This window comes from Strix aluco, chromosome 11, assembly GCF_031877795.1.
Source record: "Strix aluco isolate bStrAlu1 chromosome 11, bStrAlu1.hap1, whole genome shotgun sequence".
Taxonomy (NCBI): Eukaryota; Metazoa; Chordata; class Aves; order Strigiformes; family Strigidae; genus Strix; species Strix aluco.
The window spans coordinates 13,767,422-13,793,740 of record NC_133941.1 but is presented as its reverse complement, the minus strand read 5'-3'; the positions used below and the strand labels follow the sequence as shown (position 1 = coordinate 13,793,740).

Below are 26,319 nucleotides of genomic sequence, written 5' to 3'. Positions count from 1 at the left end.
AAGTACTTTCTCAATCTGTTATGTTGATTCCTGCAGTTTGTTGCAAGAACAGGAAGTCCAGATTTGAAAGACTTCCACAAAGAAAAGTTACTTCATGCCTATAAATAGGAGTGACAGGAACAACTCTAGAAGTCTTTGAAGGGAACAAATGACATCAGATTGCTCTCCAAGAGTTATTAACTGGTAAAAAAGGAAATTATGACAGAAACCTGAAATTTTCATTTACACGTGCTTACCTACAGACTTGTTTCAAGTACCAGAACTCAAGACTACAAGGTAGCAACGATAAAAGTTTTGCAGTACTGAATGATGGCAAACAATGACACTACATACTTGCATACATACATATATTTGAAGACTATGACTAAATCTTCGTGCATTTAGACACAGATAACCATTAATTGATAGGGTTTAGCAAAAACCTTAAGTCACCAACAAAAATTCAAAGTATTAGTATTGTTGGCTATTGCCATGAGTATGTCAAGCAAGCGAAGTCTGACTATGGGTCATTCTTTGGTCTTAGCAATTCCCAGGGAGAATGCAGCAGGGTCAGATTCCTTTTTCTGCTCTTACAGGAACAACTTTATCCATCATAAGGGAATAAAGAAGAACATGAATCCATTCCTATACTTTGCAAGTTATTTTTAAAACCAACACTTGCCAGTACTCTATAAGAAGTGCTAGGAACATAACAGCCACACATTTAAAGTTTCCTTGTGAAACAGGATGCAAACAACTTTCATTTGCTTTGTACAGATGTCCCACTTCAGATCACTAAATTAAAACACACCAATAAACAGCATGTTGCTATAGGATAAACCTTTGTCACCTCATCCCAGCACTCCTGCACTCACCTCCTACACTCTGGTTCTTCCAGCCAGGAAGACCATTTGCTTTTTAAAGCAGCTCGCTCTCTCATCCTGAAATCCTAACTTTGCTCCTGGAAGAGGCCCTTCAGATCAGCCACCCCTCCCCCAGAGGCGCGCAGGGACACACACCCATCGCACCGCGGCACGCAGCCCCTGCTGCGAGGCTGGGTCTCCCGCCCCACTGACTCGCTGCGCAACCCCAGGGACCCAGGAGTGCCCCCAGGCAGCTGGCGAGGCTTGGGCGGGGAGCCCTGCGCCCCGCCATGCCCCTGCACCCCTCACACTGGGGGCCCGACCAGGGGGTCGGGACCCGGGTCGGGACCAAGCCCAGTCCGCGGCACCTCAAGGCCGAGCGAGGAGGCTGCCCCTCAGGAGATAGCCCCACCCCCGAAGGCGGGACCTTGGGGACAGCCCTGGCGTCGATTGGGCGGCCCTCAGCAGCCCCTGGCGCCGATTGGCTGTGCCGGGCAGGAAAGGCGGGAAGGGTGCCCCGCCCCTAAAGGCGGGACCTTGGGGACAGCCCTGGCGTCGATTGGGCGGCCCTCAGCAGCCCCTGGCGCCGATTGGCTGTGCCGGGCAGGAAAGGCGGGAAGGGTGCCCCGCCCCTAAAGGCGGGACCTTGGGGCCAGTCCTGGCGCCGATTGGGCGTTCCCCAGCAGCCGCTGGCGTCGATTGGCTGTGCCGGGCAGGAAAGGCGGGAAGGGTGCCCCGCCCCTAAAGGCGGGACCTTGGGGCCAGTCCTGGCGCCGATTGGGCGTTCCCCAGCCGCCGCTGGCGTCGATTGGCTGTGCCGGGCACCCCGGGAAGGGCGGGAAGGGTGCCCGCCGTTCGCTCCTCTCAGCCCTGCCGGTCCCCGGCCGAGCCCTGCGCGCCGCGCTCAGGCGGCTGCGCCGGAAAGGGTCAGCGGTAATGGGACGGGCAGAAGCACGGTGGGGGTGGGCCGCGGGCTTTGGGCTGGGCCCGCAGCTGTGAGGGCGCGGCCTTCAGCCTCTGCCGCGGGGCGGGAAACGCAGAGGAGGCGCTTGGGAAGGGACCTGGGCTCTCCTGAGGGCTTTTGTAGCACGCCTTCTCTCAGCCGGACAGGCTTTAGTAATTAAAGGACTTAACGCGAGAGAGAAAAATGTATCACTTGGGAATGCTGCAAAAGCCACATGGGCTGTACTGTATGAGTTACTACAGCTGAAGGACAGCGGTTTGGGCAAGGGCGTTGTGCAGAACAGCACACAAAATTCAAAATAACACGTTCGATTGAGTGCAGGGTGGTGTATGGCCATGAGCATGTCATCGCTGAGAACTGTTATTACGCACTTAGGCACGCAGCCATGCCGTTTTGTCTTCTACTTGCTTTTCTCCTTTCCCAGCCTGTCAAACGCACCCTCCCACAAATGCAAACACCGATTTTTCTGTGGGGCTCAGCAGCTCCTTTCTCCCTGTCTGATGAGCCTCTCACCCAGCTGGGGACTAGGGTTACTTATTCCTGGGTGAATACATAAGAAAAACACTACGAATACCTTAAGGTTTTCTGAAGAGTCAACAGCATTGCACAGAAAATACTGTAGTTGTTTTCTCTGAGTGATAATTTTCTCCTGTAGCAATCATATCGAAATACTTATTTGATTCTTTCAACTGCAGGTTCAAGTTGTAAACACAAAAAGATTTTACGTAATAATAATGTGTATAGATTGATGTCATGGATCGTTGGATTGTCCTTGTACACTCCCTTTACTGGAATGCTCGAAGGTGTAGTCCAGTCTTTCAGTTTAGGGACATTTACCATTTACTTTAACAAACAGCAGCAACTGTCTAAGAAATAGCACCAAGAAATACAATTCATCAAACGTTAGGAAATGCGTCTATTTTACTGTGGCCTGGAAAACCCCCCAAACCTTACCAGGTGTTGGAAGCTGTGTATTTTACAGCATGGACATTTCATTTTTAAATAAAAAACTGTTCTAGTTCAAAGGATACATAAGATACAATCAATGGTTACAGAAAAATTTGCTAGTTTGTAACCTAGCAATTAGTAAGCTGGAAAACAGCAATGCAGCTTTCTCCACACTCTACACATTGAAATGCCTTCCTGGTTTTGCTACTAGACGTGATGCTTCCATGTTTGTATTTATTCGCATTATTAAAATTAAACATACAAGAAAAAATAGAATGTGTCAATGAATTGATAATTCTTACTATTAATCAACAATATAAGATGGTGTTCAGCCTCCAGGTTTTAACAGCACCTTTGAGAGGTGCTAATCTCCAAATTAGTGTTACTTGCACAGTTCTATAACAACTATATTTAAAAAGAAAAATTATATTCTGTGCCCTTATTCTAGAGTTCATGGATAAAAAAAAGCAGAGCTGTCCTTCATTTTTGACAAAGCTACAATATTTTAAGGATAAAGGATACTATAGATTGTGCATCTAAACAACAATAAAAGTCAGTTGTATCTCAGTAATTCTCGTAATTATTGATTTTAGAGTGAAATTCTCTAGGAACACCTCAAAGGAAAAAAATCAGCTATTTAACAGTGAATGAATACTGAATAAACATGTTTGTACTGATAATTACTAATGATTAGGTGTGTGCAAAGAGACCTTGAGCTGCTTCCCTATAAACACAAATTTACCTGGATAGGGTGATTGAGACACATTTTTCTGTGCCATAAATCATGAAAAAGCAGGCTATAAAGAAAGGATTTTTTTCAGTTTTTTTATTCACAAATGTATTAGTAAATAGTAATGTATAAATTGCCAAATTGAGATTAAAACATACATTGTACTGACTAGCCAAGTTATGTACCCGAGTATTGTAAGACTACGCAGTATCACATAAGTTACATTATATACTCACGTAACTCTACAAGAACATGTATATCACCTCAGAATATTTTGAAACTAACATGAAACATGGCAAAGAGTAACAATTTCATTTTGACTTCAGGAAAACAAAACCTTTAAAGCATTTTTGTGAAACAGAACTGTGTCTACATTACGTTTCTCAATTTAAAAGACTTAGGTTTTCCATTCAGCTCTGGGGTGTGTCTATGTGCATTTCTTCCTGGGGGAGACCCAAGTATTTGCCATGGACCTCCAAAAATATATCCATGAAAAACAACAAATATTAAATTTTCAGCACCATAAAGTATCTCAATTAAATCTTATGTAGAATTAAGCAATTATTGACCAATCTGAACATATTCAATGTCAGTACCAATGCTTTTTTTGGTTTGATTCTGATAAAATAAAAAAACCTGACACCGGCAGATATACAGACAGTATCCAAGGCACTTATAATTAAGGAATTTCACCAGGTTTTAGTGTAGAAATCAATTTGATGAATGTGTAGATGATTCTAACACTCAGGTCTTTAGTTAAAATACTTCTACTTGCTCGTAATAGTACCTACAATGAACTAGGTACTGTACAAATATAGAAGATGTGAGGCCTTACTCGGAGACCTTTGTGTAAAGCTAGAAAAACTATATTATTATACAATTCCAATGAAAAGAATTACATATAAATTCATATTTTTTAAAAGTATTCCCTGAACTCCATTGTGAATTTTAGCCATTTGTCAGGCCCTATTACCTGTGCTAAGGAGGCAGCAGTCACCTGTCCACAAGCTGAGCTGCATGTTCCAATAGTTCTTTTTGTTTACAATAAACCTGTATTTCCTCAGACTGCCCAAGAGTGGAATATGCTAACACTATTACAAATAATAAATAGTCATAACAATAAAAGTGGCACTTTCTTAAGGGCGCTTTCACTTGATAATAAATATGACAGCACACAAGTTCCTACTGGTTTTCGTTTAAGCGTGATCACCGAGGCTGACCCCAAGGCTGCTAACACTGGGTAAGCCAAGAGACACAAAACGATTCTTCTCTGAGAACAGGTGGCAAGCGTGTGGCACCATCAACAGGTCCACTTACTAGCTCATCTTTCACTGATTCTTTAACCCATTGCTAAATAAATATAACAAATGAAATTTCAAGTCACCTTAACAAAATTAAAAGATATATTAAATTAAAATCTTGTCCCTAATCCAAAATATACAACAGTTACCATGTGAAACACAATGAGAAACCTTAACAACATGTAAAGGACACTAAGAAAAAAATAATTTCCAAAAATACTCTTATGAAGTATTAAACACTGTCTCAGAGCTCCTGAAGTGAAGCTTAAAGGTCAGACTTCAAATGGTGTCCTCTGTATTTATGTAGTAGAGCAGCTCATAGAGTACACTAACACGGCTTAAATTCTTTACTGACGACTCTGCTCAGTGCAGTTCAAATTGAGATTGAGTCATGTACAATATATCTGAGAACTTGCATAAAAATTCCCCTCTGTGGTAATGCAGTGTTTTTGAGAACGTGGACTAAGATTATATGGAATAGGAGAGATTCATTTGAAAACTGAAACCTACTCCAATCTCTCTGAAGGTTGCTGCCTGCTTGTGCATGGGGGGATAACAATAAAGGGTATTGCTAACTAGTTGCTGATCAGTGCTTGTCCTGTAACTGTGTTTTTTAATAAGACATACATTATATGTAGATGCTTTCTGAAATACACTGCAAAAGGATCATAAATTATTCTGGCAGTTGTCTGTGTTTGCCATATCTTTTCACATTGCAGATGAAAAGGAGGAAGGCATTTCTGTCTACAGAGCAGCATTCTGCTTTCATCTGCTTTAGAAAAGATATCCTCTGTTTCTTCTCAGGGCAATCACTTTTGTTTTCTTCAGTCAGGACTGATGTTTCTGATCCAAATCTGCTACTTAACCTTCCATGAAAGGTACACTTTTACCATCTTTAATGAAGAGACGGTCCTTATTTCTTCTGAGCTGGCCACTGCTAGTAAAGCCCTCCAATTTATGATTCAAAGAGTTCAGAACTGTTTAACTTGTCTTCTTCATACAGCAAAATTTTTTCCATGAGCTTCTTTTTTTGATCATTTATCTTTATTTTCCAGGATGTCTCTCTGGCTAACGCTGCAAAACAAAAAAAGCCCAAATACTGAGAAAAAAAATGCATCTATTGTCTAAGGAATAAATGATAATTTTAAATTTAAAAAAAACCCAAAACTGTCTTAGGAAAAAATCTGATAGAAAACCAGAGAACATTTTGTAGATTTATTAGTAAAATCATAACCAAGGGAAAAAGATTGATTGAATTGTGTTTAGAAGTAGGAAGAAGAACCTAAGCAATTCTGGAGAAGAGGGTAATTTGTCCCTACTATCAGAACACTAGAGCACTTTTACAAGGACTTTGGTTATCATAGCAGGAGCATGGGCAGTTTTGCCAAAACAGCTTGAAGATCATGTGCGTTTGCACGTTCGGCATGCACCCCTCAGATTTATCTAGATTTACCTTGTGAAGAACATGGAGAGTCAAGGTCTGCATTTTTTTGCTGAAAGGTGCTCTGTGCAGTAGATGCTGTTTCCAAGTCGCCATCACTTTTGGTGCATGCTGCGTTTCTTTCCTGGAGTCCATTTGCAGGTTTTTCCTGCTTGATGCTGTAATCAGAGGCTGCCATGTTTTCTGAATTGTTACAGCTGTTGCTAGATAGCTCATCTGCAGATTTTTCTGAAGGATTCCATATAAAACTACTGGATTCATCTGATTCGCAAGGGACCCTCGACATGTGTCCGCAGTAGATGTCAGGCGAGGCAGCTCCCGTTAAAGGTGTGTGTGGGCTGGCACCCGTCAGGACCGCTGGCTGTGCGCTGGCCTCCTTCGTCTCCCCCGCAGAAGGCACGTCCACGCTGAGACTAGTGGTCTCATCATCAGTTTCTTCTGGAGTGTTCATGGAGAATCCAGAAGTGCTGCCTCCACAGATGTAATGCTCTCTTAATTTTTTTTCAACCATTTCCATAATTTCAAGCACCTGTTTTTAACAACAAAATCTGTGAATGCAGAATAATTCCCATACCCCTGCTTACACATATTCTCCTATGTCAACACTCAAAAAAATAAGTAAGGCATGAATGTTGTAGCTTTAGACCTTGCTGTCAAGAAGACTAAAATGTTGGTCATGTATTTAAAATATTACCTCTGCTATGTTAGAATTCTTCTTTCTCAGACAAAGGCATATGGCTGAGGCAAAATCAACAGCAACCTCTTCTGGCAAGTGTCCTGCTTTCCTGTCTAGATATTTACGGCATATTTCCTTGGCAGCTAGCTTTTCAAAGTTTTTTACTTTGGAGTGTGAACTTTCTTTTGCTATTTGTATTTCATCAGAAATCATATCTTTCTGTTCAAAGGAAAAAGATATGTTAGTGAAGGCAAAATTAACACAAACATTTATTTCTATCTGAATCACTGAGGATAGGAGTCTTGTCATAGATTTGTTATTATTGCTCCTTAACGGCTGTTTTACAGACCGAAAACCTTTAAGAATCTCCATTCATGCAAGTGACAGAAATGTTTGTTTTCACAGGAGAGAAAAGGCCAAAGGTTTTCTCTGCATGTGTCTAATGCCAAATTCACTAAAGCAGACCCAGCTCTTCTACGTTTAGGCCCATTTATAGGAATGAAAAACAATCAACACCGTACACAGCAGCATTCTTGCACAGGACTTTTCAAACATTTGTTAAAGAAATCAGAAACCTACAATCCTTTATTTTCTGAACCCTTTTGAACATTGCTGAACTGCTTGGAAATAGTAAGTAGGAATACTACCACTTTCCCTTCAAAGGCTTTAACAAGGTGGCAAATCAGGAGCATATCCCATAGAAGGAATACAGGTGGAGTCTGTTTTCATGGAGATGGTGTTAATAAGCCTGGCTTATTATCTGGTTGCTTGTGAAAGTCGTTTGTGTAGTTCTAATCACAGCTCGGGCAAATTGGCCAGGATGTAAATTCCAGACACCAGTGCAATACATAAATGCCTGATCAACATGATGATGAGCAGCTGCAGTCACCGCCTACCCAGGTTTCCCCATTCAGTTTGGCTCATAACACCTCTTTCTGGCACATAAAAACCATGTAAGCAGCATTTCAGCACAAAGCCTTCTCTTTTAAATCAGCGTGTATTTAAACACCAATTATTCTGGAGTATCTCCTAATATAATTAGGCCAGCACTCCTGAGTGTGGTATGTGAAATGGGAATGTATATTCTGCTTCTGTCTAAAGGCAGGTAGGCTGCTGGTGGTAATGGAACCAGGATATGGCTTCCAAACACCCCTTCTTCAGGGTGTGTACAGTAGACTGCAAATAACAAACTGTATTTATATAAAATGAGAAGTCATCTTATGATAGTAACCCCATTCACTTGTGTTGGTATTCATTATTCCTGCTTTTTCTTACCAGATAAATAGGGTGTCTTCCTTCATCCAGTGCCTTAATCCCTGTCAGTATCTCTGCTAAGACCTAGAAAGTATATTTGAAAGATAAAACAATGTGTTCAGCATTAATTCTATTTTTAAAAATTAAGTTTTGTAACTAAAGAAATATTAAACTGTCAGGGCACTTTGAAATTAGGTTTTTACTTCAGATGGCTTAACAATGCCAGATCTGGGCAATCTTCATGACAATTTAGATCTACCTCCAGAGCCAAGTCCAAATTTTATAGTTAGATACAATAAATATTGTTGAAACAAAGGATGAGAAGAAAGTAATTCTAAATCTAGATAAGAAATCCCACTGAACAGAGTGACTTCCTATTTAAATGGAAACACCTGGAGACAGGTGACATCACAGACTATCAGTTGGTTTAGCTGAAATTCCAAATTAACAGGTAATGTTTGTAGCAGTTCATGGGGCAAATCTGCAAGAACTTTGAGAACCTAACTGTAGTCTTTCTGCTATTCTTTTTTTTTTTTTTAATGATCAGCAGTAATAACTTTTTTGCCATAAGAAACAATTTTGTTTCTGTTGTTTAAAAGATTCACCTCACTTTCCCACCAACTGAAGTATATTTGGAGTGCAAACATAATTAAAACCAGGATTTCAACACACTATATAGTCAGCAACTATGATATGAAATTGCGGGCAAAACCACTCTATGAGGCACGTGCTCTTATATGCAATTTCCTGTCTAGAAGCACCAAAGAATGCAACAGAACATGGGAAAAAGGCAACGTACCACACCACAGCTGAATATATCAACTTTTTCTGTTAACTGCCCATGTCTGATAAAATCCTCCGGCAGATAAGTAAGAGAAGCTTGTAGGACTTTGGTTTTCATCATAGCATATTCTGATTTTTTATCAACAGAATATAATCGCAGACCTGAATGTCCAAGCTTTGGTGTAAAGTTTTCATCCAACAAGACATTTGAGCTGTGATAAAGACAGACAAATAACAATATTGATCAAGTAATTACTTTAACTTGTGGTGATGAATTACAGTTTTACACTTTTAAAGTTTCCAGCATTTGGACTGCTGTGTATGAATGAAAGGATAAAGAATGGTAGAAAGGGGGAGGGGGAAGAAAAATCACTCCAAAAATTACTTCAAAAGAATATACTGCCATCATTTAGAAAAGAGAGATGGATTAAACATAAAATGGTAAACATCCTACAGAACAAGAGACAGCAGAAAGATACTGCAAATGGTTTTCAAAATTTCATAAGCTTTCGGCTGTTATTGTTAAAGAAATCCTGGAATTAACTGGTGACCAAGGAAGTGCTGATATGCCAAACCCCTCACCTTTTGATATTCCCGTGAAGAATTCCAAAATTATGTAAATACTCTACAGCTCGGATGAGTCCTATAGAAATGCTAATTCGCATCTCCCAGGTCAGTGGAGCAGGATCATCCTGCAAGGAAGTGAGGAAAAAAATGGTGGTTTCCACCATGCAATGCAGATTCTTTATTACTTTAAAAATCTAAAGGCTGCACAGCAGAAACTTCCTGTTGACCTGATCTGCTTTGCAGTAGAAAAACTGGAGAAGAGCTGCAGCCTTCCAGTACTACCGCATCCGCAGTACTTGCAGTCAAGATATTTGGGCACTTTTTTTTTTGCCTGTTTCTCAGAATTCAAAGCAATGCGACTGCTTTTTATACAATAACAGGACAGGACTTGTAATCACAGATCAGATAACAGACGCAGATTATTTGCTTACTTGACACTGAAGTTTGTTTTGTAGTGATCCATTAGGCAGGTATGGATATATCAGACAGTGCATTCCAGTTTCTACTGAGAAACCCAGCAGCTGCAAAATGTTGACATGACAACACCTGCAGGCACAGATCAGCAATGATTTGCAAATGAAATAAGAGCAACCCAGAAAAACACATTCCTGAACTGAAATAAATTCCTAAATTGAAGGCAACTGGGAATTGTGTCCTGCAGCTGGAAGCATGGAATGGCCCTGAGCGGAACGGCAGAAGGCTGCCTGACCTAGCAGCAAGGAGAGACTTAGAGCGCAGCCTGGTGTGAAGCAGCAAGGAGGGATACAGAGCTCCAGGTTTGCTCAGCAGGGACTCGCAGCGTCGCCAGCAGTCGCCAGCACGCTGCTCCCCAGGGCTCCCGCACAGGCTGTGCCTAAACCCACTGTCCCCAGAACGGCACAGTGCCTGGGAGATGGACACATCAGTCCCAAACTAAACACACAGGCAACGGGCCACGTGCAGGATGCGCACAGACTGCGTTTGAAAGCCAACCGCTTACCGAAAGCAAATCTGTACTTCTGTGTGAAAGAATCTTTGGGTGGAATTTGGGTTTGTGCATTCTATCTGAAAGATGAAAACATGCAATAGAACGTCAGTAGTAATTATTAAGGTGTTGCATTTGTACAGATCTTTTATTCTCTAGATGCCAGTAGGTAAGTATCTTTACTTTAGAAAACAGGCAAGTATCACTGATGGCAACTTTGTGTCAAAGGCAGCAATTAATTGGGAACTAGAACAAAAAACAGTGTAAAGACACCTCTGATCCAGTCATCAATGCAGGTAGCTAGGCTGCAGGCTACTCCCATGGAGAGTGTTAATGAAACCACTCACCTGAGGACAGTCTCTCTCATATGTGTTTGCTGAATCTAGATTTACTTACTTTACATTATTTCCTTTTTACCTCTCCTCACGTGTAGTCATTCTGTTTCCTTGCCCATACAATATTAAACAAGAACTGCTAATGTTCTAGAGATACTAATAACATTCCCCCTTCGAAGGAAAAGAAAAGGCGGAGTACTTGCCTCTTTCAGTCTTTTGATGACATACACTATGTTGTTTCTCTGACCTTTGTAGACATCCGCAAAAATACCTTCACAAATTCTGCTCTTGTCACTGAAACCGTTCGTGGCATTGGTAACTTCCCTCTGGGTCCACAAAAGGCTCCCGCTGGGGAGGTCAGTCATTGTCTCCTGCTGAGGAGTAGAAGAGCTGCAAGGCTGGACATTTTTAGAAGAAACAAGTTTATCTCATGAAAATTCATACGCTTTTTCCTTCTTTCAGTTATCATATTTTTTTCCCCATGATTTAAGCAATCACTGTGACTATTGAAAGAAACCGTGAAAGGCACTGTGCAATCCCTCATTAGGGTTTCCCTTTGTAACACCTGTCTTGATGTGCTTTGCTGATGTAAAAATTTTGCATAGTAGAAACGACTTGAAAACAGTTACCAATTTGCATTTCCACCTTTCCCAGAAAACAGTTTTGTTTAAAAGTCCATATATTTATCTGAAGTGATGTTAGTTTAAGTTACAAAAAATATTAATCTTTATGCCTGGGGCATATATTAAGAAACAGTTAGATGAGAAAGCAGGGTTCCTCATAATGTATTTATGTTCTGGTAGGAACTTCACAGCTACTTCTGAAGCACCAGGCCTCAGCTGCACAATAATTTGTTGCTTCCAGTGTGGCAAGTCCTAATGCCAAGTGTTATTACAGTTCCACTGTAGCCTAATCACGCAGCTTTCACAACCTTAATGTGCTCCAGACTTGAGAAAACAAAACATTAACTCCCTCTCAAGAAACTCTGAAACTGCTGCATTCTTTGTAGCAATCTTCTCACTGGTTCTCTTCAAACACAATCTTCTTTTAAAAAACTCGAACAAAATAAGCCAAAGAAAACAGGCCAAGACAGAACCATGATGGGATCAGAGTGTGCACATTGATCTGGCAAACAGCCTGGGAACCCACAGGACAGGTCTAGCTAGACTGTCTTAAAGACAAGAGAGCTACAGGGAGGAAGGAACTGGAGACTGGGTGCTGAAATCATTAGGAACATGAGAAAAACTTTTCACAGTGAGATGGTTAAGCACTGGAATGGGGGCTCAGAGAGGTGATGGAACCTCCATCCCTGGAGATTTTCAATTGTCAGCTACACAAGGCTCTGGGCAACCTGACTTAAATTTGATACTAGCCCAGTTTTGAGCTGAAACCACATTTTAAATATAAAATTAAACTAAAACAAGTACGCCATACTGACTGGCCAGTGGTATATATTGCACTGTCCTATGATCACACTAGAAATGTTAACTCCTCTGTAAAATCTATACTGGAAATTCCTTCAAAATTATATTTGCTATTTGTGGGGATGTTACCCATGCTGAGCTATGCAGTATGCAATATTGTTAATTTTTTCCCTCACTGGTCCTTTGCTGGCAAAAAAAGTGATGTAAACTGTGAGTAATCTAACCAAAGCATTAGTATTATATTCAGTCCAAATTTTTTCACTAGATCTGTATTTTATACAAGTAGAGGGATAAACTTTAATTGAAAAACCACAGAATGTCATAAAGATGATTTTCATTGTTATAATCAATGAGTACTAAAGGGATTTACCTTCACACTTGATGAGACAGGAGGATTTGACTGTAAGGATTTCAAAAGGTCTCTAGGGGGAGGTGGTGGAGAAGGCAGTGAATACAAGGCTCCTTCTGAAACAGCACCTGAAATTGAAATAACAGCATTGAAAATACACCTTATATTTATAATACCACAGCCTGGGACTAATTATGAAGGTCTGGGTATTTTGTTGAATTTCCTAACCAGGGATAACCTGTGACAAGCTCTCAAGATGTGGAATACTCTATGAAGATAGCGAGCTATTTTCCTGGCTGCTCTTTGCAAGATGACTACGCAGGTCTCTCTGGTCCTGGCGCGGGGACATAGAGCTCCCTATGTCCATACCATCGGCCAGAGCTCTCCTCAGTGTGTCCTGTGGTGCTGCTCCCTCCCTTCCCCAGGCAGAGGGGGATGTGCATGGCTCTCCTCCGGCCCAGATTTATTGTGCATGGAGAGAGGGACAAGGGGCAGGAAATGTATGCACTGATCTAGTCTGAGTATGGAGCCAGGATGGGACCGGGGTGTCCACAGAGCCCTGGGAAGCGTCTGGAGATCCCACAGGATAGACATAGCCAGTATCTCTCAAGGCCAAGAGAGCTGTAGGAAGGAGGAACAGGAGGCTGTTGCTAAAGTTAGGAATAAACAGCTCAGGAGACAACAGCGCTAGGAGAAAGGCAAATATTCAGATGTGCCCATTTTGAAGAAGAATATATCCATTACACTGTACTGAGAGCGCATGGGAAGCAGTCTTGTCTGTATGGTCATTTCAACATTAGACCAAATTCAGAATCTATTGCTTTACTTACTGCCTGCTGGTGGTACTCCCAGATGTGAAGAGTCCGGTGATGGCAACAGACTTATCTCCTTTTCTCTCTCTCTCTTTTTGTTTTCTGTGGGAGCTAAAGATATGTTCTCCTGTTTAGGTGGCTCTACCAGCTCTTCTTTTTCAGAGTTGGTAATATTAGAGGCTGATGTCCCTTCAAAAGAGAACAAAGAAAAGAAGATTACCAGGGAAAATAGAGTCTGACTCTAATCAGTTATCAGAAAATAATCCTAGTCAGGAAAACAGTAAATTAACATGAATATTAAAATAAGCATTCAAGGAATTTATTGTTAAATTACTGAAATACTATTGGTATTTAAATTCAAATCATCTTCATGACATCTACTACTGAAAATTAATAAGAAGTGATAGCTTCAAACTAATACCAGTGATGACTACGCAAAAGATAGTCTCTTACAGTACAAAATTAGCCATAATAGTATATTTACTTTGTCATTTTCTACGTAGCATCCTTCAGGCAATGATCTCAAATCACAAATATCTCCCAGCCTAAAGAAGGCATCTAGTTCTTTCTTAATTGTCACGGGACTGACAGGAAGTTTGACAGAATTGTATTGGTTTTAGACAGTTAAATATTTTAGGACTATTTTCAATTGTGTGGTTTTAGTGTAATGACCATGCCCATTCCCAGAAAACACTTTCCTATATAGAATTATTTGCAATAAAGAATCATACTACTGCTTATGAACAGAAAGAAACAAACTGGAAACGATCTAGGGAAAACACAAAAATGGTCAAAGGTCAAGACTTACTGATATATAAGGAAAAATTAAAGGCCAAATTATTGATTCACTACAGCTCTAAAAGATCCTGTATTTTATACAGCTTGGCAAGATCTCAGAATCATGCCTGAAAAGCAGCTTGAAGTCTGGTTAAAAGAAGTACAAAGATGCTTTTAGCATAGAGGGACTTGAAAAATGTGTACATCTTAGAGGGAGTTATTAAAATTAGATTAGGCTACAGTTAGGATGGGGAAAACATAACATAAAAAATTTCAAGACTCTGTTATAAATCTCCTGTCAAAGGCTGAAGAAGCAGCTGAATTCTTATCCACGAACACGTTTAAAATTAAGGTTGAAAAGGAGATTGGAAATGCCCTGTGTGCACTAGGGGTGATGTAAGGACTTCCTATTGCCTGATAACAACATTTTCCTGGTTGTAGTTCTAAACTTTTGTTTCTACCTGGCACCTTTTATCAGCAACACATTCAGCATTTTCTTAAAAATCACAGTTAATGTTTTGTTTTTATATAAAAGAAAATAAGCACAAGTATTAATATAAGGGGTTTTTGTCATGGTTTTATCAGTTTTGTATCTTAAGCATGGTGGTGATCTTGGGATCAAAAGCCACAGGCCTCTGTTTGCATCTGAAATCAGATAATAGCTTTGTGTTTGTTTTGTACAAGCAAGCAGGGGAGCATCTGACACAAGCAGGAAGCGGTGTGTTCCATTTATAATCTGTGCTACCTGTAATAAACCAAGATTCAGTAGAACTGTGTAAGAAAAGACAAGCGGGGACAGTTTCAGCGTACTAAGTGTCCTGAAGAGTAGGAGTTTATGAAAAGCAGTAATGGTAGAGTGGGCATGTTCACGTCAGGCAAGTTTTTTCCTTTGACCTCTGGGGTGTGTATCCACTTCCTTCAATGTCACCTATGAATGCAGGTTTGAATGAAACTAGGTCTTAAAATTAAAACTCGGAAAAATCAGGTATGGTTCTTTATTACTGTGTCAGAATGCTACGAAATCCTCAGTTTTATGGGTTTTTGAAATTAGCTATTGAACAGCCTGCAGGCCTTTAGTCAAAACTGACAGTCCCTGTATGTTGCAGTTGTTGGCTTTTCCCTCCTGTACTTTAACCTAGAAGTCTCTAAAATTAGATTCACTTCCCTCTTTCAACTTATTTTTCAGGGTTTTTCATGAGTTTTGCAACTTCCTGCACATCAGGCAAGTCACAACTGAAGCAAAAGAACTGGCATAAGAAAAAAATTATTATTATGGACATTCAGAAGTGGGACTAGAGTAGAGAAGAAATTGTTGAAGGGAGGTAGAATTCTCCTGGAAGTAATCCGCCAGCAAAACATCTGCCTGTGTGTTGTGTCTGATTGCTTTAAGTCAGAATGAATAGAATTACAGTGATGTAAGGACCACTTAGCTTTCTAAAGTGTCCAACAGAATAAGCAATGTATTCTCCATATCTGCCCAAGAGGAATCCCCTGATTAAGCATATTCAGATATAGATAAAAAAGCAGAAATAGAGGGTAAAGAATCTAAACCTAAAAATATCCTGTTAGAAATCACTTCTGCTTATGACTGAGCACACAGTGGAATGCACATATTGGGTTTATTCCAGAAAAAATTAACCACTTCCACATGGCAGAGCAACAAAATAATCCAGACTTTCTGCCACTTAAATGAATAGGAAGTTTTGCTATGGACTTCAATATAAAAGACAACTATAAGAGGTTTTTTAAAATGATCATTTAATTGTAGTTTTGCAATTTATTGCCTTTGAATTGATCTGGACAAAAAAGAATATTGATCATCCAGAAACATAACTGATAATTGATCATCCCACAGGATTTGTCTCTTCCATCTTTTTTAAGCCCTCTTTATCTAGCCTTCATACCACTTTACAGAGTTCAGAGTCAGAACCAAAATCACTTCTAACTCCTTATGAAGCCCTTCACAGAACAGCCCAAGATTGTAGCTCACCACTGTCACACAGGAAATCAGAGAAACAAAGGTATGTTAGATCTGTTACATCAGTTCTGTGTCTTAATGAGCTGAACTGAGTATGTTCTTACCATGATCTCTTAATATTCACTTTGCCAATTTACTATCTAGCCCACAGAAATCATTATAAAGACTCCTGTATATTTGCATCAGCCAACTACAATTTTTAGAAACCAAGCTTTTCCTTAGAAATCACCGTGTACTGCAGCCTGGAGGAAGTTGATTTGGTTTCATTTTTAACAGGGGGAAAACCCTCAGTTCTTGCAGCTTGTGGCAAGTGAAGTTCAAAAAGTCTCAGAAATGTTTCTGAGAAAGCTCAAAAAAACCAAAAAAGGTAAATCACTGAAGCACAACAAGACAAAGCAGGTAATCCCCAGTTGTACCAGAGGCTGCAGTCAAGTGTGTATTGCACAAGCTACAGTGGTATTTACATACCACTTAAAAGCAAACCAGTCAGACAAACAGAAGGATAATGAATGTTTCTGTGCAGTGATGATGATTATTTTTGTCTGTGTCTTATCTTTACTTTTAATGGCAATGTTGCTGGAAGCTGCTCCTGGCTTGGAAGCCTGATTCTTTGCATTGTACGTATCGGAGAGAGAAATCTCACTTGGTCCTTGTGTAAGCAATCTTGTCAGGGGCTTTAAAACGCTGCCTCTCAGGATTTGATCCAGTCCTGTATTCTGGCCTTTGCACACAGGACCAGGTCTAATGATCAGAGATCCTCTGGGCAGCTCTCTGAAACATGAAGTTTGTCTTGGAGCAATTCACCACTGCAATGTGCTGAACTAATCTCAGTTTGAAATCTGCTCATGGTCTTGTTTTAAAGGACTGTAAGAAAAGAGAAAACCCTCTACCTTGGGGTAAAAGCAGCAGCATCTCGGTTGTTACAACAAGTAATTCTTTTAAGGTCTCTGAACTCAGCTTTTGCAAAAATGGCAAAATTAACCCTCATGAGAAGGAAAAGGCCTCATACCTAACTGAACAAAACCAACGTTTTCCATGACAGATAAAAATTATGTTGAAAATTGTTGCTGCTGTTATCTTTCAAATTTTTCAATTTCAGTTTTTATGTTTCTCAGAAGGAGAATGCAGGGGTATTTTTATTAAATCACAATGTATAGAGCAGGATTACAGAAATGTCAATGAACTCTGTAAAGGAATACGCCCAAATTAGGCAGCCATAAACAAAGGCAGGCCCCAGAACGCGCTCTGACAGGGAAAGAAGGCAAGGACTGTAACTAATTAGAGTTTAAGGTGAGGTAGGTTATATTGTGTTATGTAAGAGCACCCAGAAACTCTCTTTATGGAGTAGGAATCAACTGTGTTAAAATACTGAACAGGCACAGAGCAAAAGTGTCATCCCGTCATGGAAGTCACCCTCTACTCCAGAGTATCGTAAAAATACAGTTACCAGGGAGCCAGGCTTACTGCATTGCTGATATCTAGATCAGACTTACTCAATGTAGAGATTTTAAAAAATAAAAATAAACCAAGAGTTTTGTTTTCAATCCTGTCCACTCAGACTGGACCCTCAAAGTCACAGTCACTGTGACTAAATTAACAATTGGATTACCGATATACAAATTAAAACAGATTTGAGTTTGCTTTCCTGTAGCTTTGTTTGCTTTGCTGAGGAATGAGGAGTAAGAATCGTTCTGGTCTCCTAAGTGGAATGCTACGACTGAATTCAGTCAGAAAGTGGATCTGCTGAATCAAAAGGCTGCACGTGAGTGATGCCAAAATCAGTTATATTAGCCGAGCAACGCTCTCATTAGGGTCTGTGATGATTGTGTTTGATGTACCAAGACAGAATTTGCTCCAAGGTCACTTGTGCTGTAGTACTTAATATTTCTTTTTTTTTAAAAAAAAGAGAATAGAATCTAGAATACTATCGTTAAAGATTTTTTTCTGCCATACCAAAATAAAGGTTAAAAGTCACACCAGTGCCAGGGAACTGCTGAAGAACAGCAGTGCTACACAAAGTGGCAAGAACCCCTTGATGCATGGCTGGACTTTCCATGAGAACTGCTGCTGGGCAGCGGATGCCACCTCTGGCTGTGGAGGCAGGCTGCTCTGTCGCAACAGCCGCTGGGTGGAACTCAAACCCACCCCTGCCGCTGACAGTTTCCTTCTCAAGGGATGTGAAGAGCAGATGGTGCTCCCACACATCTTCCACCTGTGGAAGCGTACGCCCTCATGAGCTCTGAGTGTTTCCCATATGCACCTGGATAGTACTTCTCTAAGCATTCTTGGCCACGTAGCAAAAATCTGTGATGTTTCTTCCTAGTAATTCTCTATGGAGAACTGGCAAAATTCACTCAAACCTCTCATTTCCAGAAAGTAGATTTTGGGTAGGAATATGTGTGAAAAGGGGAATGTGGTCCACTCCACTTTTTGGGGCAACTCAGAAAGACAGTGTGTTGTCTCGGGTTCAACAGATTTGATGGTAGAACCAGAATAAGGTACAATGTGGCTTACAAAAATGGACAGCTGCAATTGAAACATTTAATTTTCAATGGAGAAAAGTGGAAAGGAAAATTATATTTACAAGTGTTGTGATTTCTGTAAGGCAGTGGTTTACCTTAACTAGGCACGCTGAGTTCAAACACTAATCATCCTACCTCCAAAAAGATAAATCTGAAATAGAGCAAACTGGAGATACGTGAGAACTACATGCAAAGACTTACAAAAGACTACAGGAGAACATATGATAGGAATAGAGGAAATACGAAGTGTGATAAAGAAATGGTAATGTAGGTAGTGCATAAACCATTTCTCATTTTCAAATCTTATGGTGCAGGAAAGCAGGCTGCATAGGCAAAACTGATTATATGTTTTTCTACTCTGAGGTTTTTTTGACAATTAGAGTATAAGTACAAAATTTCATGGAGAAACAAGAATGTATGAAAAATTAAAACATTCATAATTAAGCTCTGTTTTGAAACCCTGCCTGATGCATGAAAGTACCAGCCCTGGTTCAGAGCACAGCCAGTCTCTTTGGCACCTCTCAGAGCATCTAAGGTGGCCACTACAGAGGTGGGATGATGAACTAGAGGGACCAGTGATTCCTCCTCTATGTCATCTCTTCCTTTCCCAACACAAATTTTATTTGAGAGAGTAGAAAATCAGAATCAGTGGAGAAATTTTACAGTTTGAGCATGAGACTCCTAGCAAAAAGTTTCTTTGGCTAGCAAGACAGGTTCACTGGATTGGGTCTGGGTGCTCTAAAAGCAGCACAGATGCCCCGCGGGAGGAAGGGGCAGTTACTCACAGTCCAGAATGACCTGAGCCGCTCGGTAGAGCTGCAGTCCATGCAGCAGGTCCAGGAGCTGCTGCACTGTTGCCAGCCGCACGCCCCACCACCACATGAGCTCTCTTGTTATGCTGATCCCTGTCTTCTCCATGCACTTGATCTTCCGTAGCTCTGTTTGATCAGTTATCACGTAGGAGGCTGGTGGGAGACAATGGATATTTCTGTTTAAAAATTAGAAAAAACAAGCGAGCTCAAGCAGGGAAAGCTAAGGTGTGAGACATGCTTTTTCATTTGCACAATTTTAAAGGAAGGATCACAATAGATTAACTATGTGGACATGAAGAAAATTCAGTTCCTAAAGTACGGTATTCCTTTTATTCCTTTGACTATTCTGGAAAAAATCTTGTTATATCAGAGACCCAAAAAGACAACCCAGTCACACTTTTCAGCGTATCTTCCCCATAATCTTCCTTCACCTTAATACTTTGTACCAAAATAAGTTCAGATTAAATTCCTGGTGTGATTCTCCTGAAATAGGTAACAGAAGTCAGTGGTGAGACTGCACTCCTGTCTACATCACTAAATACCAGTATTACAGTAAGCCAAATAGTACCTGAATCATCTGGGTGTTACTTACAGCCAGATAAACCTGTTGGTGAAGAGCAGCCATGTCTGAGAGCAGGAGAGCAGCCATTTCTGAGAGCAGGAGATGCTGTGCCACAGCTGACCCTACATCATCTGTCCTGATTCCTGAATGCGCACGCACGCTGGTCACCCCTCTGCCCCTCTGGGCTGGCTCACCAGCACATAATCCACCGCCCGCTAAACCCGACGCACCTGGCCACAGCCTCAGGGCTGGAGGAGGGCGAGGGGCGAGAACCCTACAACAACCCATGTGTCCAACACTGCGCCGCGTTTGGGATGGGGGCATGTCACAGTTTCCCCACCCTGCAGCACCTGTCCGGGGCAGCCCTCAGCCTGCTGCGCTCTGCGGGACGGGAGGTGGCAGCCCCGGCTCCTTGGGGCGTGGGCTCGCGGGAGGGAAGCCAGGACAAGCTGTGCTGCAACAGCGGTTTGTGACACACGGTTACCTCGTCACCCCAGCCTGGGATTCTGTGTAAATTCAGCTGTGCTCATTTGTGGTCTTGGGGGGCTGGTGGAGGTACCCACTGAAATCCTTAAAGTCAACAATTATGTCCTTGAAGTCCTTAAAGTCAACAATTTTTCTAAACTTTTAGTTTTTCTCTTTTTTTGTACTTAACATGCTTTTGATAAAAATTTATAATTAATTAATTTGCCAGTGTACATGCTACAAATACTTCTGGCAAAATGATCTACTCGGAGAGCCTTACAGCAGCCGCGGTGCTGCTGGCTTAGCCGGAAGGAGAGGGGCTCGCGGGCTGGGGGGTGTGCGTGTGTGAGCAAAGCTTCCCGAGCTCACACCCTGTCTGGCTTTAGAAGGACGTTAGACACAGTTTTATGCAGCTGAAGATAGCGGAGATGAGTCCCACCCTAAGTCAGCAAGTTTAACCACGTAAGAGTTTACTCAGCAGGCAGAGTTAGTTGAGCGAAATTAAATCATGTTAAAAAAAGGAAGATAGGCCAGCTAAGAAAAGATTCAGGTTAGAATTGTTTGGACTGGCATACAGAAAAAAGAATAAAAAACTCAGGGACTACGTTTTCTGTACTTACTAACTGGACACGGCCAGGTCTGAGAAAAATAGGGGCAGTTAAGTATGAAGAAATATATGTGAAGAGAAGGAAGAAAGAAAAAAAAATAGAACATCTAAGCACATATGATGGATGCTGTGAAAACAGGCGAGTGCGTAGCAGAAGATAAAGCGCGAACAGAGAGGGGAGTGTGAAAGATAACGGAGAGCGAGGGGAGGGAGCCTGGCTGCCAAGGGAACGCGGAAGTCTGGAATTCCACCTATTAATCAGAGATTTCACTTGATCCCGAAAACAGACTGGTGCATGGGAATTCCCTCTCTACAGGATATGCTCTTCGGAGCACTGGCGAGCGACTCGGCCAGAGGCCCTGCGTGGGGTGGCCGCGTACCTCGAGCCCTTCCACCCCACGTCCCGACCGCGCCACCGCTCCGGGTGTCCCTGCCGTGGCGGCCCTCTCTCACCGAATCGCATCCAGTCGTAGTCACTCAGGCAGTCCATCTTCTGGCAGAAATCCTCCAGCACCCAGGCAGGCATGCTGTGGATGTACAGAGCCGGGGGGGAGCCCCCTCTCAGGGCCGGGGGTGGTTGCTGCAGGGTCATTGCTTTACAGTCCCTCTCCAGGGAGCCCTTCGTCCCCAGCGCGGCCATCAGCAGTGGCTATGCATGGTGCACACTGCGGCCAGCGACCACAAAAGCAGGCAGTGGCGCTCACCAGCCTCTGCCTACTCTGCCTGTTGCTGAGGGTTGATTTTCTCCAAAAAGCTTCCTCTTCTCAAAGGGGCTGGCCTCGACAGCCTGTCCCCCCCCAGCCCGACTTGCTCTTTGCTGGGGGAAGAGCCGAGTGACACAGGCGAGCGTTTCTTGGCAGGGTTAGACCACACTCCACTGCTTCCTGCTGACGTCAGGCCCCGGCCCCACATGCAAATCAGATTTTCCTTTCCATGAGCGCTTATTGCCCCAGCCTGGTTGCCAAATTACAAGTTTCATGCGATGGAGGCGAACGATGCCTTCCTGCGTGTTACGCACAGCTGGTATTGCCGACAGGCTGTGCAACTGCTGCTGGCAGACGGACGCGTGCAGGTCAGGAGCTGTGCCCAGCAGAGCCACTGGCCTGCGCAGCCCAGGCTTTGGCCACCTCTCCAGGGCAGGCGGCTAGCGGTTTGTTCGCCCCTATGGGTATATTTAAGCATAGGCACCCCTAAGAGCTGCACCAGCCCTGCTCCCTGCTGCACTGGGCACTGTACAAGTGGGGATCGAGAAAGTTTCAAAGATCTTGCAAGATCTAAGGAAGAAACACACCAACAGAGAGGGCAGTAAAAAGCACAGCCAGCGAATACCAAGCAGTGACCCTGCTGCCAGGATTTTACAATCGTTGCAGCACACAGGATTTCACTTATTACAATATGTAGTGCGGTAGCAGATGCAGGGAGAAGGAAAAAACATCAGAAGTGGTGATACGGCCAGGTCTCGCTAGTCAAGGATTAGGTTTAAAATACGTTCTTAAAGTCAACAATTTTTCTAAACTTTTAGTTTTTCTCTTTTTTTGTACTTAACATGCTTTTGATAAAAATTTATAATTAATTAATTTGCCAGTGTACATGCTACAAATACTTCTGGCAAACTGATCCACTCGGAGAGCCTTACAGCTGTACCTCTGCCACAGCGGGACAGTTTGCAATACGTAATTGTAACCCATTCCTCTTTCTGTTCTTTTTGTTCATATTCAGCCCTAGGTCTTTTGTATTAATTGGAAACAGTACTGTAAATTTTGAGAGCTTTTAATTTACTAGTTCTTTATAATCCGCATGTATTTTACTGTACAGATAACTCTTGTTTTCAGTATCAAACTTTCAAACTTTGGCAGTTTTCTGTATTTCTTGCCTCAAAAATCATGAGCTTTTCAAGTACCGTTAAAGTAACAATGACTTTCTTAAACCCACTGTGGCAAGGAAAAGCTGAAAAATGTGATATTAATGTAGCTATAAGATCAAAAGACAGAAAAATATCCAAATTGTGTTATTATTTAAAATATTACAATTCATAGATTGCCTTGGGACCTATCTGTTTTAGCAGTAGTACTATTTCAACAATAATAGTTACATTTATGTTTTTTTTCCCGTCCCTTTTCCCCGTTTACTGTCCCTCTGGCACATACCTAAATTCTTTGTCATGGGAAGATGATCAGAGCATCTCTGAAAGTCACGTAAGATGAGATTGAAATCTGTGTTGCAAAGAATTGGGTAAAAGCAGGAGGAAAGGACACTTCTTTCCCTTGGGTACTGGGAAGAAACTGTGACACCTTTTGGACTGTTTGCCTCATGAGAAAACAAGGGGAAAGAATGCATCTAACTGTGTATGGGTTCAGCTTTGCCCTAAAAATGGTATGTAATAAAAGGTTTTACAAGGGAACTGCAATTTACTTTTTCAGACAACCTATTCCTGCTGTTCTGCCTTCATTTTCAAATAATGAGCTATTAGGCAGGACTCTGTACTGCTGTGTGTCCTCCTTGAGCCCTTGGACACCAACCAAATGTCAGAATAACTGGTTATTTCTCTGGAGTTTTTCACCTTCAGCTGTGACTGGCCACTTCCTGCAGCAGCACATTGCCACTGCCCCGCACTCAGCTGTTGTGTCGAGCTGGAACTTTCAGCCCAGTCCCAACCTCTCGCTCAACTTCCTGCTGCTCCCACGACTGTCAGGTGGGACGTGCTGTGACTCCGGCTGAAAACTACCCACATCTTTAATGTAGTTGTCACAAGTAAATGACAATGCTCACTCATTACTAACCGAGCTTAGTAACTGGTAGGAGGCTCCATTTTCCAATGTTCATGTCTTAGAGCCAGCTCTAAGACTTTCTCTCTCTTTTTTTTTTATTCTGACCCAAAGGAGCACTCCAGAAGAGAATTATACTTTCTTGCATATATTGAGCATTTCTCCAGAAGTTTACCTGTCTATAACATTTGGTTTTGTTGTTTACTTTTTTTATCAATAGGAGTTCTTTAATGACCAAAACTTGCTAGTACAGCATTTATGCACCTGCTTTAACAATTCTAATTGAATAGGCTTTTATATCAATTACTTACTCACATCTGTCAGTGCCTTGCACTTTGAATAAATATTCAAGTCATGGGTTTGGCTGCAGTATGAAACCCAAATTATATCAGAAGTATTATGAGCTATTGCATTCCAATGACAAACAATATGTAATCAAATTGGTTTCATGCTAGAATGCCTCTAAGTAAAAAAACTAAGACACACAGCTGAGCTGATGTTATTACTAAACTAGTCCATGGTCAGGTCTTGCGAGCATTTGATAATGGGGCTCTTATGACTAGCTCAGCTAAACACGGGTGTTACTTAGCACGCTTACAGTCACTGCCATGGTGGTTAAAAGGGCAAAGCAGGTTAAAAAGACCAGGTTAAAAAGACAACACCAGCAAGACCTGCAACAGTACTGTCAGACTGTGGCAAGACAATCAAATGTAGTATCAGGGTGACTCAGTGGGCTGTAAAAACAAACCCTTGTCAGCTATCTGTGAGAGATGTTTTAAAGTGCTTCTCATCTTAGAGAGGAAGTTGTGAAGTTTTTTAACCTGACATATGGAAAAAAAGGTATTTCATTATTTGTCAACAGGAAAATCAACACTTAGGTGGTATGTGAGAGCTAAAATTAGCGAAGTAGTTACGGAATTCACATCACAAGAAACATATCCACACTGCAAGAAAACAGCTGTGGGAGGAATAGGGGAGGCAGCTGCATGAACCGGGTTCTGCATCAGACTTTGTAGTGCTGGTGTCCCTTCCTCTACCAGACTTTTTGCATAACTTTGGAAAACTTGATTTCATCTGCAAAATGGAAGTAGAATTTCCTCTGTTATCTTGTCTAGGGAAAGTATTAGATTTCAAGCATGGATTGCCTCTTGCTATACATTATGCAAGAGGCAATCATTATTCTAAGAATAAGGTACTTCCTACTCTTAGTGGCTATGCAATGAGTAGTCAGCTATTGTTGGCAGAATGATGTTATTAAGTTGTGAAGCCAGATCCAAATAATGTACTTTGGTACCAAAAATCAGATGCTACAGTGCCTAATGTAGAGACAGCTGCCTCATGTGAAATCTAGAAGTCCCTGCCTGGTCTCTGTTCTGCAAATGAGGTGTTTGCCACCTCGGGACGGGATGGAGAGCAGCTGGTCTGCTGTGCAGGGCAGCATCTGTGCTGAAGAGAAGTGCCACAGAACTGAAGCAGGTTTGTAAGATTCCTGTCCTAGGACTCGCGTACCTCAAGGTCAGGGAAACGTCACCTTCTGGTGGGAATTCCGTGGGTAAATGCACAGACTCTTCCAAAGAATTAAGTAAGTTTCACTTTTAAAACACAAATTGATGAGGGTGAACCACAGCAAATGACACAAAGCATCCACAACTAATTGTTGCCTATCAGGAGCTGCTCTTTAGCCAAGGGTTTAAGTTGAAGTGGAATTCAGTAGGTGTAACTAGAAACTAAGCAAAGACAGGATGCTCCTGTGAGCAATGAGATCTTGAGGTAGTTTTCCTGTTTGGTTCTGGCAAGTTACAGATACGTAAGTATGCTTTTCTGTCTGCTAACATGCAGGAATCCAAGGAATCTGCTCCATTAGCAGTGATAAACACTACTAGGGAAGTATCACCAGCTGGCTGTACACTGAAAGAAGTCACAGACTCATGGAATAAACGTGAAGTATTCTAATAAGCAACAGAAGAGATCGTAGACCCCACATAAATAAGAAATACTCAGAACATGTGTGGTATGTACTGATCTGTTAAACCTAAGACCTAATACCTACTACATTAAAACTCCAGGGTGAAGCAGGCCAGTTTTCTGCAAGTGGCTGGCAGCACTGCCAGGTTAATCATCACGTGCAGCACTGCAGGGGCAGCAGGAGGGAAACTCCTCCAAGGTACTGCAGGACCACACCTGCAGAGCACAGCACAGCACCCTCTAGCCGAAGTGCTCCCTGGGAGCTGGGGGACTTCTGATGTCTGCTCCCGAGGCCTGCACGGGCTCACTTTCCTCTGAAAGAGACCTGCAAAAGGCAGCAAGAGCAGAAATTGTTCACGGACAGACACTGCCGAAGCTGCGACTGCAGTTTATGTCAGCCACGACACGGTCCTGCAGCAACAGGGGGCTGAACGGTTTGTAAACTCAATCCCAAAGTATCTGTTACTGATCCAAGC

At 41.9% G+C, this 26,319-nt stretch overlaps 1 protein-coding gene across 3 annotated transcripts; it reads right to left on the bottom strand.

Annotated features, from left to right (window-relative positions):
- Positions 1 to 3,565: 3,565 nt before the first annotated feature.
- Positions 3,566 to 26,261, bottom strand: IRAK2 (interleukin 1 receptor associated kinase 2). Of its 3 annotated transcripts, none has more exons than XM_074836113.1 (13): positions 21,567 to 26,261; positions 19,453 to 19,632; positions 13,409 to 13,579; positions 12,600 to 12,706; positions 11,005 to 11,203; positions 10,486 to 10,546; positions 9,938 to 10,052; positions 9,522 to 9,631; positions 8,956 to 9,151; positions 8,178 to 8,240; positions 6,921 to 7,121; positions 6,239 to 6,755; positions 3,566 to 5,859 (listed from the first exon to the last, which is right to left on the bottom strand). In XM_074836113.1, exons 1-13 carry the CDS (start codon positions 21,751 to 21,753, stop codon positions 5,741 to 5,743), a joined length of 2,226 nt encoding a protein of 741 aa, XP_074692214.1. In that variant the 5' UTR covers positions 21,754 to 26,261; the 3' UTR covers positions 3,566 to 5,740. The 3 variants fall into 3 exon arrangements, with proteins under 3 accessions (XP_074692214.1, XP_074692216.1, XP_074692215.1); XM_074836115.1 differs by having other exon boundaries at positions 25,929 to 26,261; XM_074836114.1 differs by lacking the exon at positions 21,567 to 26,261 and adding an exon at positions 20,072 to 21,551.
- Positions 26,262 to 26,319: the final 58 nt, after the last annotated feature.

What these genes read in the sequence shown, in the direction of transcription:
- IRAK2 (XM_074836113.1), bottom strand. Translation starts at nt 21,753, where the DNA reads ATGGCCGCGCTGGGGACGAAGGGCTCCCTGGAGAGGGACTGTAAAGCA. An exon ending in CTACGACTGGATGCGATTCG is followed by an intron (nt 19,633 to 21,566) that starts GTGAGAGAGGGC and finishes GTCTCCCACCAG; the next exon opens with CCTCCTACGTGATAACTGAT. An exon ending in ATATATTCAGCTGTGGTGTG is followed by an intron (nt 8,241 to 8,955) that starts GTACGTTGCCTT and finishes TATACTTTCTAG; the next exon opens with GTCTTAGCAGAGATACTGAC.